The 18227-nt window shown below is 37.2% G+C and overlaps 1 protein-coding gene across 1 annotated transcript in view; it reads left to right on the forward strand.

Annotated features, from left to right (window-relative positions):
- The first annotated feature begins 1968 nt into the window (after positions 1-1968).
- LOC132145079 (KH domain-containing, RNA-binding, signal transduction-associated protein 3-like) overlaps positions 1969-18227 on the forward strand; it is a 134731-nt gene continuing 118472 nt past the window's right edge. Inside the window, exon 1 of the mRNA XM_059555795.1 lies at positions 1969-2644. Coding sequence (XP_059411778.1) covers positions 2554-2644 — 91 coding nt within the window. The 5' untranslated portion in view covers positions 1969-2553. The remainder of the gene's footprint in view (positions 2645-18227) is intronic.

Raw genomic sequence — 18227 nt, forward strand, 5'->3', positions numbered from 1 at the left:
ATTGAGTGGGCTTGGCTTCAGAGTTATGCAACTTGTTTCCGCAACCTACAGTCCAATACGCCCACATAAGCCTCCACCTTTTTATTTTTCCATTTCTGCCAACTGAAACTTGAGAACTGCCTCTGGCTGGTATAATGAGACAGCCCATTTCGCCACTAGACGACTTTGTTTCGTTTGGCTATTCTGCCTCTCTTTTGTCTGTTGACAAATGGATATAAATCATCACTGATGGTAACAGAAATTGGTCTTGAACAAAACTGTGACCTGAAGGCTATCCATGGGGCTCCTTTGTGGTGACTCCTGAGTTTGGTCATTAGCAGTGAGGTGAAAGGACTTGCTGAGAGTGTGATCCTCTAATGGGAGTTGAGATCTGATTAATCACACACTACACATGGTATATGGAAACTTTTATCTGCACAAGAATCTGATGGAGACCAGGACCAAACGATCATATATGTCCGGTGAACTGTTACGGCATCTACTGAGATGGTGAAGGTGAAATGTATTTTGTTTAAGATGAGATAGATAGATAGATAGATAGATAGATAGATAGGGTACACTAATGTAATCTAATGAAATGCAGATCAGTCAAGACTGCATAATAATACTGCGTTAATTTAAAAATGAAGAACATGTCCAGATGTTCCTGAATAAATTTCTGCTAACATATTCTGGATTGCTGCGTCGATCTGCTCATGGAAGGAGATTTATGATGTGAAACACCGAACTGAACCATGCATAGATTAGGTATGAAAAATAAATTATAAAAACTTAAATTAATTCAGATTTTTGATTAATTGTGTATGCGATGCTCCTACAGTGATCTTTAACCTCTTCGCCCCCCCCCCCTCCCACCACATAGTAAAAAGGGCACAGCGGTGAATGGATTTTTGCTCTTCCTTTGGCTGTCTCTTTAGGGAAAGTAATCTGAGAGAGCTTTTATCAAAATAATTAATTTTTTAGTGACTGAATCCAGGAGACAACAAAGGGAGCAAACTATTAATGTAGTACCACACTACCACATACATGGTGCTACCAAACGTAACTCAATGAGCGTGCCGATCGCTCCCCAGTGAAATATCGGCAGCATGGCTGTCCTGTGTTCAATCTGTCATATTACCCATATATGAACTCATCAGTTATTGCTGAGCTACCATTTCACAGATACACGACTCGCTCTTGAGTTAAGTTTAACCCTCTCCAGGCTGTCTGTGGAGGTCAGGCATCACAGTAAAACAGATCAGATGTTCCCCTTACATTTCAGCTGTTCATTTAAAAAAAATCTTAATTTGGGACATGTCTCTGTTGCAGCTACTGGCCATGCATGTGACATGTCCCTCATAGCAACACATCAATTTTGATTGGTGTCAAATGCTGCTGCATTTTGACATGGAGGCAGAGGAACTCTGCGGTTGGTAAGCCTGCAGTCATGAGATCACTTTGACCTTATTTGAGTATTAATGTTGTGGGTTACACAGACGTATCTGTTTTTCTGAATGTATGTATTTGTTATACTTTATGTGGTCTGTATATACCTGTATCTTTTGGCTCACGAATCATTGTGCTCTGTGCAGGAATGCACAACTCGTTTTGCACTTCCAGTAACACTTGAAATTATTGTTTGTTTTTGAAACAGCTGTGATCACCTCTTTTCTGAATTGTTCCACAATTTAAAAAAAAATTCACGAAAGTATAGCGGGTTAGCATGAAACCGACTCAAGTTACAAATGGTAAAATCTGCCAAATCAACCCAAGGTCTCTTAGCAAGGCCTCTTCCCAAGATATCGCAAATCACTAATTAAGTTATTATTAGTTAAATTAGCTATTCGTTGTTTTTGTTCATTCTTAATAATTACAATTACATTTAAAATAATATAGAATGGTTTTCACTGCTTTAGATTCCATTAAACGTTCTTGAACATGCATTCCTCTGCTGATACGGACCGAACACCATAATAAAATGATGTATACTGCTAAAACCATACAGTGCAAGAACCGTTGAGGGCGAGACATGTTAAAATTTAATCTGAACCAGAATCACAAACATCAAGATTCCTTTCGATTCCCATCTCTGATCACCACATTCGCGAGAAACTGCAGCACCACGGACAATTCCACACCCGCCCCGCCCTCAGGGAAAGATTGACATCTGGGTATCCGATATCTCACCAAGCGGCACCAGCTACATCCAATCAACTGAGGATCTGGGACTTGCAGTCGTTGCCCGTGGATACAACAGGGGGAGCTTCAAAGCTGTTGTTTACAGTTGAGCGGCAGTCTGACTGGAGGACTCTGACTGGACAGAGGCATCGGCGAATTTTCTTGCAGATGGGCTAAAAGCGAACCATCTGGGAAGCGCGTGGACAGTAGTTATCACCATCGCACCTAAAGAATATAGCAATCTCCACATTATCTTGTAGATGCTGACCGGTCGCTGATAGAATCACTGACTGGTGCGCATCTTGTCTGGGTTGCTATAGGACAAAAGCAGGATCTTATATTTCTCCTCTTACAACTGACAAGCTTTTTGTCGGACAAAACGCACGGGGCGAGATGGATAACGAAAAGTACTTGCCAGAACTGATGGCGGAGAAGGATTCTCTGGACCCGTCCTTCCAGCACTCATTGCGGCTTCTTGATCAAGGTAAGTCCCGCTGTCTCCTATCAAACTATTCGGACATCCCTCTTAAATTCTTGTGCACGATGTTGCGTGTTTGTTTCGCGCGGTCACTGATTGAAAGACCAAGTAAGGAGCTGACGATGATGATCCGTTTATCTTGTTGTCATGTTGTTGGCCAATTCCCTTATTGTAACATATTTTAGCATACTATAAATACATGCATGTGTATTGTGGCAAGCCGTATTAACAAGAAATACTTTTACTTTATTTGATTAAAGTAACAGTGACTAGTATTTTCATCAGTAGGCCCTATCTATACAAGTATAAATTCTTTAAACACTAGTTCTCGTTTCAGTAGTGTCGAGCTATTTTATCTATTGGATTACTTACAACAGCTTATCCATTACATACTCGTACTTACTGTCCCATTTGTTGCTGGTAACAAATTGCACCCCCCCCCCCCCACCTCAAATATTCGCTTGTATATTTTCAAGTTTTTGTAGTAGCCTACAAGTTACATAGACACCATACCCTTTTAGTAGACACTAATATGTTCCCATTGTTTCTAGTACTGAACCATAAAGTGTCCTTTTAGACTAATATTACATATCACAAGTGAAATGGAATGTAACTAGAAATGTTAACAGTGACAGCTGTGATAAATTCTAGTGTCTCATACTAGTACTTAGTCACATATTCATGCAAGTGTCATGTTACTAGCGTCTACTTTAATATACACTAATTGCTACTGGAAGTAGTAGTGTCTAATTACCATTAAAACTGAAGAATTGTCACTATTGAATTACTTGCCATTTAAAGCATGTAACAAAAATAAATGCTTGTTAGAGAAATAATGTTAAAACTATCTACCTGCTTTTTGGTATACATTAAAATGAGATAAAATGGTGTCTGCTAGAAGGTGTTGAACTTTAAACACTGTAGGTGCAAATGTAGGTTAGAAGATTTGTTGACGATAGTTTTTTAAAATGTATTATTATGCATATGTATTTTTTGTATTTATGTATTTTCCTGTTCTTTGGGATGAATTAAGGATTTTTACTTCTCAAGAGCATGTGCTCATTTGCGTTTCTCTAAGGAAGCAGAGCAGATTTGAGTCCAGAAATAGTGGAGACTCATTAATTAATCCGTTTTAAGAGCGCAGAACCGATATTTTTGATAACGAATGTAGCAGGTGCAGTTATTTTCAACTCTGGATTGGATGTAAATCTTTTGGGGCTCTCAGGCAAATGGACATTGAATGTAAAGTGTGTTTAAATGCCAGAGCGTTTCATCAGGCAAACAATCTTTCTTGTCTTCTTATCTATATGAACAGCTTGAGGCAAGTTTGAAGGTCTGGTTTGAAAGTTGGTTTGAAAAGACTCACATGACTGGTCATATTCAAAATGTTGATGTAGCATGAGTCCTGTAGCAAGAAAGTAGGGGGAAATTGAATTCTGTCTCGTACCTTTTTTATACCAGTTAAAAAAGTTTGTCACATAGCTGTCATAGATGTGCACTCCATCTTTTTCTCTCATCCGACTGCTCTCATGTATCGAAAGTAATTTACTCATGAAAAAACTTGATGCTATTACAGAGGCAATGTGCACCTTGTTATGCGATCCACTGAAAATATTTCCTGGGATTCAATGGGCAGAATCAACTGTAGTATCTCCAACTAAAACCATAGAGCTTTAAATCTGGTGTTCCTGTGCAAAAGAGAGTCCGTTTGCAGCTTTAGGCATGGTGCAGCCTTTCTTCAATTAAATCTGCACTTATGCAATAGAATGCATTTCCTGGCTGTTACTCTTGAGTTCACTTTGCCCAATGGAGTGACTTAAGGTCTGAGAGCTCTAACACACAAGGCATATGTGGTTTGATAATAAGCTGCAGTATCTGCATAAAATGGAGCATGTTCTTTTTGAGCAACTATTCATATATTAAAGGGGAATGAGATTGAGGCTCTTGTTTGAGCCTAATTTCTTAAAGTAATAGTCAAAAGTCATTATTTACTCACCTTCATGTTGGTTCACATGCTGTGTATTTGTGTAGCTGACATTTTTAAGTTTTTAATTTTTAAATTTTTATGCTGCATTTGTAAAGTGACCACATATGTCAAGTTCCAAAGAACAAATCCGAATAACAAAATAACAAAAACAAAATAAGCAAATACTATAAAAGGTAGTCCATATTGTGTTTCACAGGGAAAAATATAAAATATAAAAAATGTAAATATATTGCACATTGTTTTGTAACTTGGAGGTAAGTTTTGTGTGAACAAATTCTTTAAGGGCAAACAGACTGAGAGTGTATGTGCAGGGACCAGTGTAAAATTGAATCAGAAATGTGTCTTAACCTGAAGAGTCTTGCTTCTTCCTATGCAATATCTAAAAAATGTGGTCAAAAAGTGGTCATTTCACATTAACGTTTCAACTCACAGATTGGGGATGTGGCTAAACTCAAGCTTCTCAGGAAAAGCTGTGTGGCTCCATCTCTTCATCAAAGGCAAATCAACATGCCACGGAGGAAGATATTCAGACGAGTTATGTCACCAGATTTCTCTAGAGACCGGTAGGGTTTGGCATGAAAATGTCAATGTTTCTGTCAGAGCAAAGAGCTGGGGCTATGTCCAGCGTAGCAGATGACACATTTTTCACACTTTCACACTCAGCACTTTTCTGCCTTATCACTCCATCTTGCTCCTTTTCTCTTTAAGAAATTGGAATGCCTTTTAGCGGCATGATATCTCATAGTGAGAAGCATGATGACAGAAGGAGAGAGTATAAACCTCTTTTCAGTTTCTGGACCGTTTCGCTCACAGCAATGAAAACGAGAGAGAGAAAGAGAAACTGAGCAAGCCGGGAAGAAAGAGACTGCTTCATAAGTGTATTTGCTTGTTTATTAAGAAAGATGCAATTTGCAAGTAATTAGCTAACATCTCTGAATGTTTTATTGGCAGAAATACGCATAGGCATCCTGGGGTTTGGAGATGTTTGCGTGGCTGCCAAATCTTGAGAAAAACTAGCCGCTCTTTTCTCCAGTATATTACAGATGGCTCATGATGTCATGTCGAGTAGCTCTCATCTTAGAATCCTTAACTAAATTATGTAATTGGCAGGAGAAAAAAAAAGAAGAAGTGAAAGAAAAAGCGACATATAAATACACATTCGCACATACATAGGTGTTCACACTGTTTGGGGTGATACACAGACCGCTAAACAAATCTTTACTGGCTGCGTGGCTGGAAACAGATGCAGTGGGAGTTTCATTAAACCAGTGCACACCAACAGTCACCAAACTCCCAAATCCCACACAATCTTTTGCTTAATTGATTTAGAAAGGCCTTTCTTATAATCATGTGAAGTGCTAAGTATGTATTAAGTGTAATTATACTCCATTAAACTAAAAACTGATCCATAATTGTGGCTTAGAAAAGTAAAATATAATTGTGACGAGTGGGGCGGGGCCGAGGGACATGGGAGCGAGGCCGGTGGAGTGATTGGAGATGAGCTACACCTGTTCGACCCGCCGGTCTCGAGGCCCATGGAGGAGATGGAAGGATATAGAACTGGAGCGACGACAGTGAAGGACGAGAGAGGACCAGGCCTGGGCTTTTAGTTGTGTTTTGGTTTTTATTTGCGCGCACCAGTCATCCGTGAGGGGCTGGTGCGCTGTTTTGTGTTTATTCTGCTTTATTAAAATGTTGTTTGATTGTCCGCCGGTTCCCGCCTCCTTCTTCCCGATGATTAGCAAGGTTTTTATCATTACAATTATGTTCCAGTATAGACTTAGACCACATACCTGATTTTACTTTTAGTAGCATTGTGTATATTATTCTACAGAATACTATAGACAGCATTTTTTGAAGATGGTTGTGTATATATGAGTGTGGGTATTACTTGATATACATCTTAACTAAATGCATAGTCATTTATGCCAGTGTCATTATTGCATTGCAAATGAAGTGCACTAAATGCATTGGAGATTCAGCCGTGTCACACGTTTGCTTCACTTTTTGGTCACCACTTGAACATGGCAGGTCCTAGAGGTAGCGTTCTACATTAATTTAACTATAGAGTGTTAAATGAATGCTTACACATATACAATAAAAATACAAAATGTAGTGTAGTAGTGTATTACTTGGAGTTTTGCATTGGTAGAAATTTAGCTTTACCTAGGGGTCAATATTTAGCTGGTTTGCATGGTTAAGTTAACCGCTGGTGGTTTATTCTGAAAGCATACAAATTAAAATATTTAATTATATTATAGTAGATGTTTTATCAGTTACAGATTATTTGCAGTGGCCTCTTCAACCTTCTGCGTTCACCAACTGAGATCAATGGAAATGCCAGTGAATCACTTTCTCCAGGTCTTACAGACCATTTTTGTTTTACCATGTTTATATCCTATATAAACTGCCATTTACCTATGGGGAAGAAGAAAGAGAGTGAGTGATGAGAAAAAGAGCAAATCCTTTAGCCCATGTATGCTGTATCCCTTGTTGAAGAAGAGAGAAACAAATGCTTGTGCAAATTCCCAAAGCTCTGGGCACAGCATGTACTCTGTATGTTGATTCCTGATATGATACAGAGATCTGTAGAAAAAAAAAAAAAAAAAAAAAAAAAAAAATTTTCTGCCCTCTGGTCCGTGGCTGTATGCCGGCTTACAAAACCACCCACCAGCAAATGCATCAAATGCCTTGTGAACTGAGATAGATGGAGACAGTAAGAGAGATAAATTGCAAAGAGAGTAGCACTTGATTGAGGTAATCATCACTGTCTCACCGACGCCCCGGGCAGCGTTAATATATGTGTACATGACTAGCTGTTGCTGTGAGTTTCTGATCTGAGATCAGGTCAGTTAGTGCTAATATTATAGTACTGGAGAAGATAGCATAAAAAGACCGATCTGAGCTCAGTTTTAAAGTTTGCTCTCTGGCAGATTGAACAGATCTTTAAAAAACGTTTTTAATGATTCAGGGTTACGTTACATCTCTTACCTATAATTCTATGGACAATCTTATGTTATTTTTTATGACAACATGATTTCAATACACTGTAGATGATGCATCACAAACCTCTTATATTTACTACTCTTTTTAATTGCAGGACAGATGTACTGCTCTCTCAAATTCAAGATTAGGAGTGATTTTTATTCTTATTTTGAAAAAGGAATAGGGTTTTATTCTTGTGATTTTAATAATGCATTCATCAAGAGATTTGTAAATATACAACTTCAAAATTATATACATAGGATACAGTATAGAAAGAGAGAGAAGCTGCAATCAATACAATGAAAATGTCTAGCCTATACAGTACGACATATCACTTATAGTGGTGTTTATACTTTGTTGGTTCTAAGTAGGGGTGTAGCAATTCACTTGTTTTCTTGATGCATCACTTATAAACTCAATTTTGAACCATGGATTTTTGAATCGTGAATCGTCGATTTCGGACAGTAATCAATATAAAATGCTAAGAATCAAATGAATCGCAATTTCTATAGCAATTCAAATGCTTTCAATATATATATATATATATATATATATATATATATATATATACATTAGATTACTACAAGTACGAATGAATTGAGACCTGAACAGTGTTAGTGCCTCGCATCTCTCACAAGCTCCATTTAGGCCTACCGCCTGTGACTGTCACAGGATTGCACTTGCACTCCGTTCGTTTCACTGACACATTGTTTTGAGCTGCTGTCGGCTGATGTGTGGTCTTTCCTTAGTACTCATTGGCCAGTAATGCTAAAGTGAATTAGTTTTACTTTTCTGTTTTTCAATGGCTCTCGGTCATACCTACAACATTACCTGAGCAGTCGAAGGCTGCACATTTTTTGCATGGACGGAGCAAAAATGTAATTATCTAAAGCATACGCACAGTTCCATTGCATGATACATGTTTTAACAATGTCATCGAACTGAATGTACAAAGGAAAACCTTGAAATAAGAAAGCGAGGTTTATCTGATAATCAGATGCATGAAAGTAGCATTCCTTGCTATAGCAAACAGACATCGAGTGCGTTTACTTTTAGAATCACCATTTGCTGATGGAGAGGAAAAGTTAAATACTATTGCATTTTATTTCATGAAAATGAGATGAAGAAGTTTTCGCACTGAAAGAGAAGTGATCTCATGCTCAAAGAACTTAAGATGTGCCAGGCTATATCTGCTGCTAATCTGAATAAAAAGCTGAATGAACCGGTAAAATGTTAAGACAATAAACACAATAATTAAATACAATTCATGAATGATGCAGTGCTAATTGACATATTATAATGTGAAAATGTATACGTTTGATGATTTTAATTAAATTAAATTTAAATAATTTAAATTTATGCATTTAGCAGACACTTTTATCCAAAGCGACTTACAGTGCATTCAGGCTATACATTTTTATGTATCATGTGTTCCCGGGGAATCGAACTCCCAACCTTATGCTTGATAGCACAATGCTCTACCAATTGAGCTACAGGAACACTAACACTAAATAATTAATTAGACATGCTTTTTAATTAATAAAATGTAATGTAACTATTAAAAAGGAGTTGAGAAAAATTTTAACTGGAAAAAAACCCTGAAATTTTGAAAAAAATAAAAATAAAACAAAATTTAGGAAAAAATAAAATGGATTTCATAGGGCCCTAACTATCCCTCAGCCTTGCTGCACCCCACAGTGCTTTATGCTTTTAAATGGATACATTAATCATGTTTATTATATATATTATATATTTAGTGGAAATCAGTTTACTAAATAATACATTTGACTGACTGCTTCACTTCCACTTTAAAGGGATATTTGTGTTGTTTTTTATTTATTTTTATTTTGTGCAATTACTTGCTTGTCAGTTGAGTTTGTGGCATAACCTACTGCAGTGTTTACATTTTATTTATTACTGCATTAAAATTATTAAAATAGATGTTTAATTTCATAAAGTACAAGTTGATTTCAAAATGCACATACATCTTTAAAAAAAGTCAAAAAAATCTCGTCTCGTCTCATTCTCATGAACGCAGTCTTGTGTCTCGTCTCATGGGATAAGTGTCTCGTCACACCCCTATTTGTAGTATATAAATATATCACAATTAATTGCCATTAGGAAAAGAATTATGGACGACTCGGCACTATATATATATATATATATGTATATATGTATGTATGTATGTATGTAAATTAAATTAAATTAAATTAAATTAAATTAATGCATTTAGCAGACGCTTTTATCCAAAGCGACTTACAGTGCATTCAGGCTATCAATTTTTACCTATCATATATATATATATATATAAATGGACAAAAGTGTTTATTTTTCTCTAACCCATGGTTATCTAACCATAAAGGCTGCTGTGTATTTTCCCCCAGAGTAAGCATTTAAAGAATCGAATCGAATTTAATTTTGAATCAAATTTAATCGTTTTTAATTTGCAAAAATCATTCTTGAATTAAATCGAAAACCTGTGAATCGAATCAATTCGCTGTCTACCAAAAAAGGATTCACAGCCCTAGTTCTAACGTTACGGTGTGTGACGAGTGGGGCAGGGCCGAGGGATTTGGGAACACAAGCGAGTCCGGTGGAGTGATTGGGAAATCAGCGACACCTGCGACCCACCACCGGTCTTGAGTCCCACAGAGGAGATGGAAGGATATAAAATGGAAGCGACGACAGTGAAGGACGAGAGAAGACCAGGCCTGGGCTTTATTTTATGTTGCTGCCTGTCCCAAATGGCCCGCCATAGGGTTAGAATGAGTTCTCTTCGGAATTAACAATTGGGTTGTATTCACTTTTGTCTGAGCGTCTTGGGTCACTCGATACAACCGGTCTTTTAAAATGGCAAAATACGGATAGGTGAGCTGGAGGGCAGGTTGGAGAGGCTGGCCATCGATGGAGCGGACCTGTTGAAATGCATGCTTTAATGTCTCATCCTGAGACTGCTCCAGAGGAAAGTCATCACGCTCCGAGAGAATCAGTCTCGCGATTTCGTTCGGTTCCCCTGAAGCAGACCCCAGCGGTCCTGGCTCAGTTTCTCCCACCTGTACCCGCACGGTCTCCTTCCGTGCCTTACTTCCCCAAGAGGCATCCGCACATAACGACCCCAATAAAACCGTAAACCCAGGCCTGGTCCTCTCTCGTCCTTCACTGTCGTCGCTCCCATTTTATATCCTTCCATTTCCTCTGTGGGACTCGAGACCGGTGGTGGGTCGCAGGTGTCGCAGATTTCCCAATCACTCCACCGGCCTCGCTCGTGTTCCCACATCCCTCGGACCCGCCCCACTTGTTACACGGTGTTTTGAGCAAATTCTATGATTGGCTATTACATTCACATGCCCAACAAACATGTCTGTGATTGGTTACATTGCTCAACTCTTCAAGAACATGTTGTAAATAGAAATCTTTAATGCTATTCACAGAGTTTGAAAGCAGTGGTAACTAAATTGACTCTGTACTAGCGGTATTGCAGAAAAGCTGGTATTGTTGCATTAAAAAAACTAAAAAAGTAAGTTGGGCTGCACAATTAATGCGATTGTCATATACCAGCTCTTTTCGAGTCATTTCGTTAATTTTGTTCGTTTTTACCAAAATATAATTAAAATGTTACGTGTTAGCTCCCTTACATGTCTACTAGTACTTACTCGAACCTTGATTTCACTACAAACAATACAAAACTATAATGCTATAAGAAACAGAAAAGATTAATTCATTGTTTACCTTGGTCTTCAGTTTATGATTAGTTCACCTCACCTCTTATCTGACAAGTCTTCGGATTTGAGTCGTTGTTTCATCATATGACATTCCTTATGCCCCGGAAAGAGAATTGATTAGTTCATCTCATGAGTCATCGAGTTTAAGTCGTTACTTCATCACATGACAGACACATAAGCCCTGGCCATAGATTGTATAAAAGGAGTTACCTTGGCTCAAATCTGTGTGTATATTTTTGTCTTTAAGATTTTAAGTGTACTGCCTTAGTGTTTTAATGTTTGTATTGTTTAATAAAATATATATATATATATATATATATATATATATATATATATATATATATATATATATATATATATATATATATATATATGTATATATATAAAAAGACTTTATAAAAGGTTTTAACCTATCGTTCGTTCTTTTGTCACGTGGCGTGGCAGCATTGGATAGAGAAATTAATTCATAAGCTTCCTTACAAATGGGTGTATAGTCATATTATAATCATTATCATCATTGTTATAATTATTATTTACTCAAATTGTAGCTTTTTACTTCTTACAGTTTATAAATGTGTCAATTTCTGTCATGATGGTTGTTTTCCATACACTGAATGTTTTAACAAAGGTAATAAAGAGTTGGTTATTATTATTATTAAGTTTTTTTTCCTGCTCAGACTGCATAGGTTAAAGCTTATGGGTCTGTCACGTGATAAACGAAGACTTGTAAAACCCCAAGAATCATGAGTTTAACTACTCAATTCTCTTTCCGACTCAAGACTGCATTGACTGAAACAGGTGAACTACTTAGACTAATACCAGTACAGAACCTATAGAATTTTTTGCATGCACGACTGAACAAATCACAGCCCGAGACGACTCGTTCTTCCCGAGGCACATTAAAGATTCATTGAAAATGAACGAATCGTTCAAGAACGACCCATCACTGCTTCAGATGGAGATCTACTACTGAACACAGATCCGTGCTTCACTGAAAGATATGCATGACAATTGCAGCCTCTGTCTAATCATGATTTGGATTTCATTTTGATTTATCGTGCAGCCCTAAATGTAAGTGTCAACTTGGTACTTTTGACAACACTACATCAGAAGGATAAAAACAATAGTGTTTGCACTACAAACGAATGCAAAGCACACTAGAGAAATGCAAATGGACAGAATACAGAAAGTGTTTTCTTTGCATAAATACGTTTTCTCAAACATTCATATCTTTGTAACGAGTTCCCAGAAGTTGGCTTTAAAAGCATCCGTAAGTTATTTATCTTGCTTTTTATTTTTCTTGTTTTGCTCTGTCACTAGTTGATGCTGCTTAGGCAGTTAATGACAAGTACTTATTGAAGGATGTCTTTTCACTGAAAGGATTTTAGACATGCAGCAGTGCACTCTCTCTTATTCACTTTTCTTCTCTGTGAAGTGAGAACTGTTTCCTGAGAGACTTGAATTGTTCCTCATAAAATCTAATGACTGCTCGTTAACTGCAGTCAACACATATTGATTTTACCCTTACCGTCTGATTAAGGTTCCTAGTTATGTCAAATAAATGACTAGCCAGTGTAATTTACTGTGAGCTGTGTTTTATGTCCCAGCATTGTGCTAGGTGATCATCTCCAAGGGACGAATACTATTTAATGGTGAAGTATGTCATTTTCTCCACCATTAGCAGCACCAAAGTATGTTTGCACAAAAGTTTTTCGTCTTCCTTTGCTTAGTCTCACCTCAAACTCAAGCCAATGTCCAATCTCCTCAGACTCCAGTTTCATTTCATGCCACTAGCAGTGCAGAAATGGCACACTTCACCTTTAACGACCAAATAAATCAGTTTAAGAATCATGAATCAGGTTTACAGGACTTTTATGAGAGGGAGTAACCAGTGCATGTCAGGTGTGACATTGTTTTCAGAATCTATTTTTATGTTTGTATTTACTAAAATGCAATAGATGTTTGCGCGTCACCTCAGATTACGCCATCCCGATCTCAAGCCGCAGTCGTTTCGCGGCTCCTCTACAGGTGTAATCATCTCCAGCAGCCCTTGCGTGATGGGATGGGTGATTTTAAAGCATTCTCATTCCCCATAAAACGCAGCGGTGTGGAAAACGTACCACACTTCTCATTTTCCATTTGAGGGTAGAAAAGAGCGACGTTTTTTGTGTCTGCGCTTGTCAGTCTCAGCAGTTTCCTTGTGGGGCCTTTCTCAGGTCAGCTCGAAAAACAAATGAGCCTGGAATCTCAGACGCCGAGCACTGATTCTACAACACGGGTCAGGGATAATGAGCTGGAGCATGTAGCTGTGAAATACTGTCTCTGCGTGGAAGAGAGGCGCTACGTTCCCCCTCCCTTCCTCTACGCCTTGCCCTTGAGAACTGGAAATCCGTAACATGATATTTAGTCTCGTGGTCTTACCAAACAACCTGTGGTGACCAATAATCCCCCTCGACTGCAGTATTTCCATGGGCTGCTGAGAGAGAACCTGATTCTGTCCAGTTCACCCAAAAATTATAATCCTGTCTTGCTTTAATACACTCCCATGTAGTTCAAAACTCAACCTTTTTCTAAGTTTCTTTTTCTAGTTCTATTTTGAAGAGATTCAAAGTTGTTTCCCATAAATTGAATGTGTATTGAGGCTATGTACATTACTGTTCGAAAGTCAATTGATCAAAAGTGTCAGTGTATATATATATATATATATATATATATATATATATATATATATATATAATTATTATTTATTTTTTGAACGGCAAATCAGCATATTCGAATGAATTCTGAAGATAATGTGACCGGAGTAATGATGCTAAAAATTCATCTTTGCAATCACAGAAATAAATTACATGTATTCAAACGGAAAGCAGTTATTTTAAATTGTAATATTAGTTCAGAATATTGCTGTTTTAACTATATTTCTAATTAAATAAATGCAGCCTTGTGGTCAGGTGATCATGAGAGATTTTCAAAAACGGATCAGGATTCACCTCGAAAATTTTGAGCTGCATATAGCAGCAAAAACATTTTTGAATTTGAAAAAAAAAAAAAAACAAGAAAAACCTGTATATACTGCATATAAATTTGGCTTGTTAGTTTCAATTCTGGGACATGAAAATCAGTAACATTTGGTGATTTTGTACTTTCAGCTCTATTTAATTTTACTATGTTTAAATCCATTCTGCAAATTTACCCTCAAAATCCATGCAGTCTGCAGATTCCGTCTGGGTCGACTTAGGGCTTCAGAAGACTTAATTCTGTCACATGATGACAGTTTTCATTTTTGGTTGAACTGCTCATTTAAAAAATGCACAGGCTCTTTGTTAACAGCTTTAGGACGGATGTGACATGGGTTTGATACAGCTAAATTATCCCAATCTGTGCTCAAGAGTGTTCGGTACTTACATTAGGGAGCTCACCGTGAGGCGGTCTGGCAAACATTCAACCCGCGGCACTCTAATGTTAATCTAGGCCACCAATCCACCCCTCTGGAGCTCCCCTCCTCATTTATACAGTATTAATCTTTTACTGCTGCAGGATGTTAATGCATCACTCAGAAGAGCAAGGGACAGTACAACAGCAACCCTGGATAACAGTGGATTAGAGAGACACTGAGAGAAAGAGAGAGAGAGACTCTGTTAATCAGTATGTCTTTGTGCTCCAGGCTACAGTTTGAATAAGGCCGCACTCCTCCGTGGGGAGAAAGTTATTTATGAAGGACTGCCACCAAATTAAATTTCAAAAGGTAGGGAGTAGGCAATAGGAGAACGAAATGGAAGGATGAAATTGGAATTGTAATGGGTGAAAAAATAGGAGGAGGGAAAACAAACAGGACAGATAGGAAACAAATAAAGCTAGAATGAAAGAAAGATGAGAAATAGAATATGATAGTATGTAAATAAGATGGTTCTTCATGGTACTTGTGTTTGCTTTGTGACTGAAGATGGCTCTCGGATGCAAATGGCACGGTGGAGACTCTTTTGGACAGCGGATATCTGGCAGTGGGGCCACAGACTCTCTGGGTATCACTGGAAGGGGTTCGAAAGGTGTTTTTTTTTGTCTCTTTTCACAACACTGTGTTTTTCAGGTCCAGATGCTTTCACTGGGAAGCTGAAAGTCTCCTGCAGTACTCACCGTATGGGTGTGATTGTGTGTGCTGAGATAAAGTGTGCATTACATTGACACTAGCTATGTTTCCATCCACCTATTTTTATGTGAATTTTGGGGTGTCACATAAAAACGCTGGATGGAAGTGCCAAGATATATGCATATTCTAAAAATGTCCATGAAAAAACCTGTGACACTGGACCACAAAACCAGTCATAAGGTTACATTTTTCGAAATTGTGATATATACATCTTCTGAAAGCTGCATAAATAAGCTTTTAATTGATGGATGGTTTGTTAGGATAGGACAATATTTGGCCGAGATACAACTATTTGAAAATAGAATCTGAGGGTGCAAAAAAATCTAAATATTGAGAAAATCGCCTTTAAAGTTGTCCCAATAAGGTTCTTAGCAATGCATATAACTAATCAAAAATTAAGTTTTAATTTATTTACAGTAGGACATTTAAAAAGTATCTTCATGGAACATGATCTTTACTTAATATCCTAATGATTTTTGGCATAAAAATATACCCCAGTGACTTAAGACACTGTGGTCCAGGATCACATGTGAACTATGATGCATACACATTTATGGAATATGTTCCTCCATGTGCATCAAAGTCACATACTGTACCTAAACAGATCATTTGATTGGATAACTGAACTAACCAGCACAAATGTTATGAGCTATGAGTTATAAAATTCCTGAGCTAAAGTCTGGTATAATCACCTCTCATTACTGTCTCACACGATTACATTCATAAAACATCAGGAATCTGAATGCAAGATAACATGACAGCACATTTTGCATTCCGTCTGAACACAAAAATTATTTATTATGTTGGAAACTTTCATTTGTATTATTGGTACTTTGCTCCAGTTTCACAGGAAGTGACGACACATGGGATGGAAATAGGGCTTTATTCACAAATTTTTAATGCTATATTTTAAACTTTGAGATATGCAATCAAAGTTCATTGGAAGTCTATTGAATATGAAAGGAATAGTTCTCCAAAAATCTGGCTCATAACAATTTCTAATCCCATTCCCTTCCTCATCTTCCTTTTTATTTCCTTCCTTCCTTCTAGCTATGAATAAAAAGCAGCAAAAGGCCCAAAGAATATATTTTCTTTATTTTAGTTTTCCTCGCTTGTGTTGACATTAGGGCTGGTTTGACGCAAGATTAATGTGAACACAGCCCCCTGTGAACACCCTTGTAATTCGCTTCAACATTTTTGAATTTATTATTATTTTCGGTTAAAGTGTGTGTAAGGATTTGGAAACGAGCCAAGTACAGCTGTTTCTAAAGCATACAGTGCCATCTGCTGTTCAAAACTAAGCTCAGGATCGACTCAAGGAAGAATCGCGATGCATTCAGAAAATATATCGATGCCGAATAATTTCATGATTCACGATGCATTCATTTATTTTCCTAGCCCTAGTTGATGTGAATAGTTTTATTACTTAGAGTGGAAAAAAGTGTTTCGCCATAATAAGCTATGCATGTTTGAAAACTGCACTGGGACTGTCAGTCTGTGTGTTAGTGGTGAGGATTTTACAGTGATTTTTTCTTACGTTTACAACAGTAGTTGACAACAAGTGACTGTATTTAATAAGTAACTGAATCATTCAAACATGTCAAATGATTAATTAAAAAAATGTATTCATTTAGGAATGAAACAAGTGACTTTTCTTTATGTGAGTTGTTGATTGATTTATTCAACCATTTTGTTCAAATGCACTGAATCATGTAGGGACGTAGGAGACTTACATCTGCTTATCGTCAATTTTTTCTATGCGTAGAGGGTTTAAATATGTATTTTACTACTTTATATTGTTGTTCTATTATTCTTGTTTTCTAAATCTAAAAAAAATATCAAATGTAATGCATAGCCTTTGACAGCATGCATTTAAAAAAATAATTAAAAAATAAATTGAATCTAAATCAATTTTTCTTTTTTTTTTTTTTTTTTACTAGGGGAAAAATACCAATGGGGTAAATTGAGTGATATCTGCAGAAATATAAGTAGATTTTTTTATAAGGTATTTAGACATTTTTATGGAAAACGAAACAAATACCAATGAATACTTCTTTGGGCAGTGAAAGTGTAATTTGATGTTTTGCTTGAGGAATGTATTTTGAAAATGGAGATTTTGAAAGTGTGATTTTTTTTTTCATGCTTCTGTCTAATCAAATGAGGTAAGTGTCAGGATAAGATAATGCTTGTAGTGGTCAGGGAAGGGCCTTGAAAAGTCAAAACATCTCTGTCTGTCTGTCTCCTATATGCTACTCTCAGCACATTACTGAATAACTTGTCTTTCTACAAAAGCCTGAAAATCCACTTAAGTTTCATTTACTGATATCCTGTTTCTTCGCCTCTGTGCTATTAAAGATTTATGCCCCTCCATAACCCGGCAAGATCCTCACTTTTCCCCATTAAATCCTATAACGGTGTGTGTGATGTCGTTCCTCTTGTGGATGAGGGTCTAAAAGCTCTGTGAGAGAAGCTTTATGCTGTTTTTTTTTTTTTTTTTTTAATACAGCCATGCAAAGACGAGAGGAGCTTCCTCTGTCCATTTCCGACGGCTCCTGCGGGTCTGGTTTGCTCTGCCGTGAAAACATGATTACAAGGCATTTTTCTTCTTTATAACATGGTCAATAAAATCCAAAATAATTATTGCAACAATTATACACTTGAACTGTTGGGCCCTATGCTGATGCAACACTTTTGAATGCTACTGAATTATGGGTAATCCGAATACAGATGATATATTCATTTTCTCAT

The sequence above is a fragment of the Carassius carassius genome, chromosome 8 (assembly GCF_963082965.1).
Source record: "Carassius carassius chromosome 8, fCarCar2.1, whole genome shotgun sequence".
NCBI classification, from domain to species: domain Eukaryota; kingdom Metazoa; phylum Chordata; class Actinopteri; order Cypriniformes; family Cyprinidae; genus Carassius; species Carassius carassius.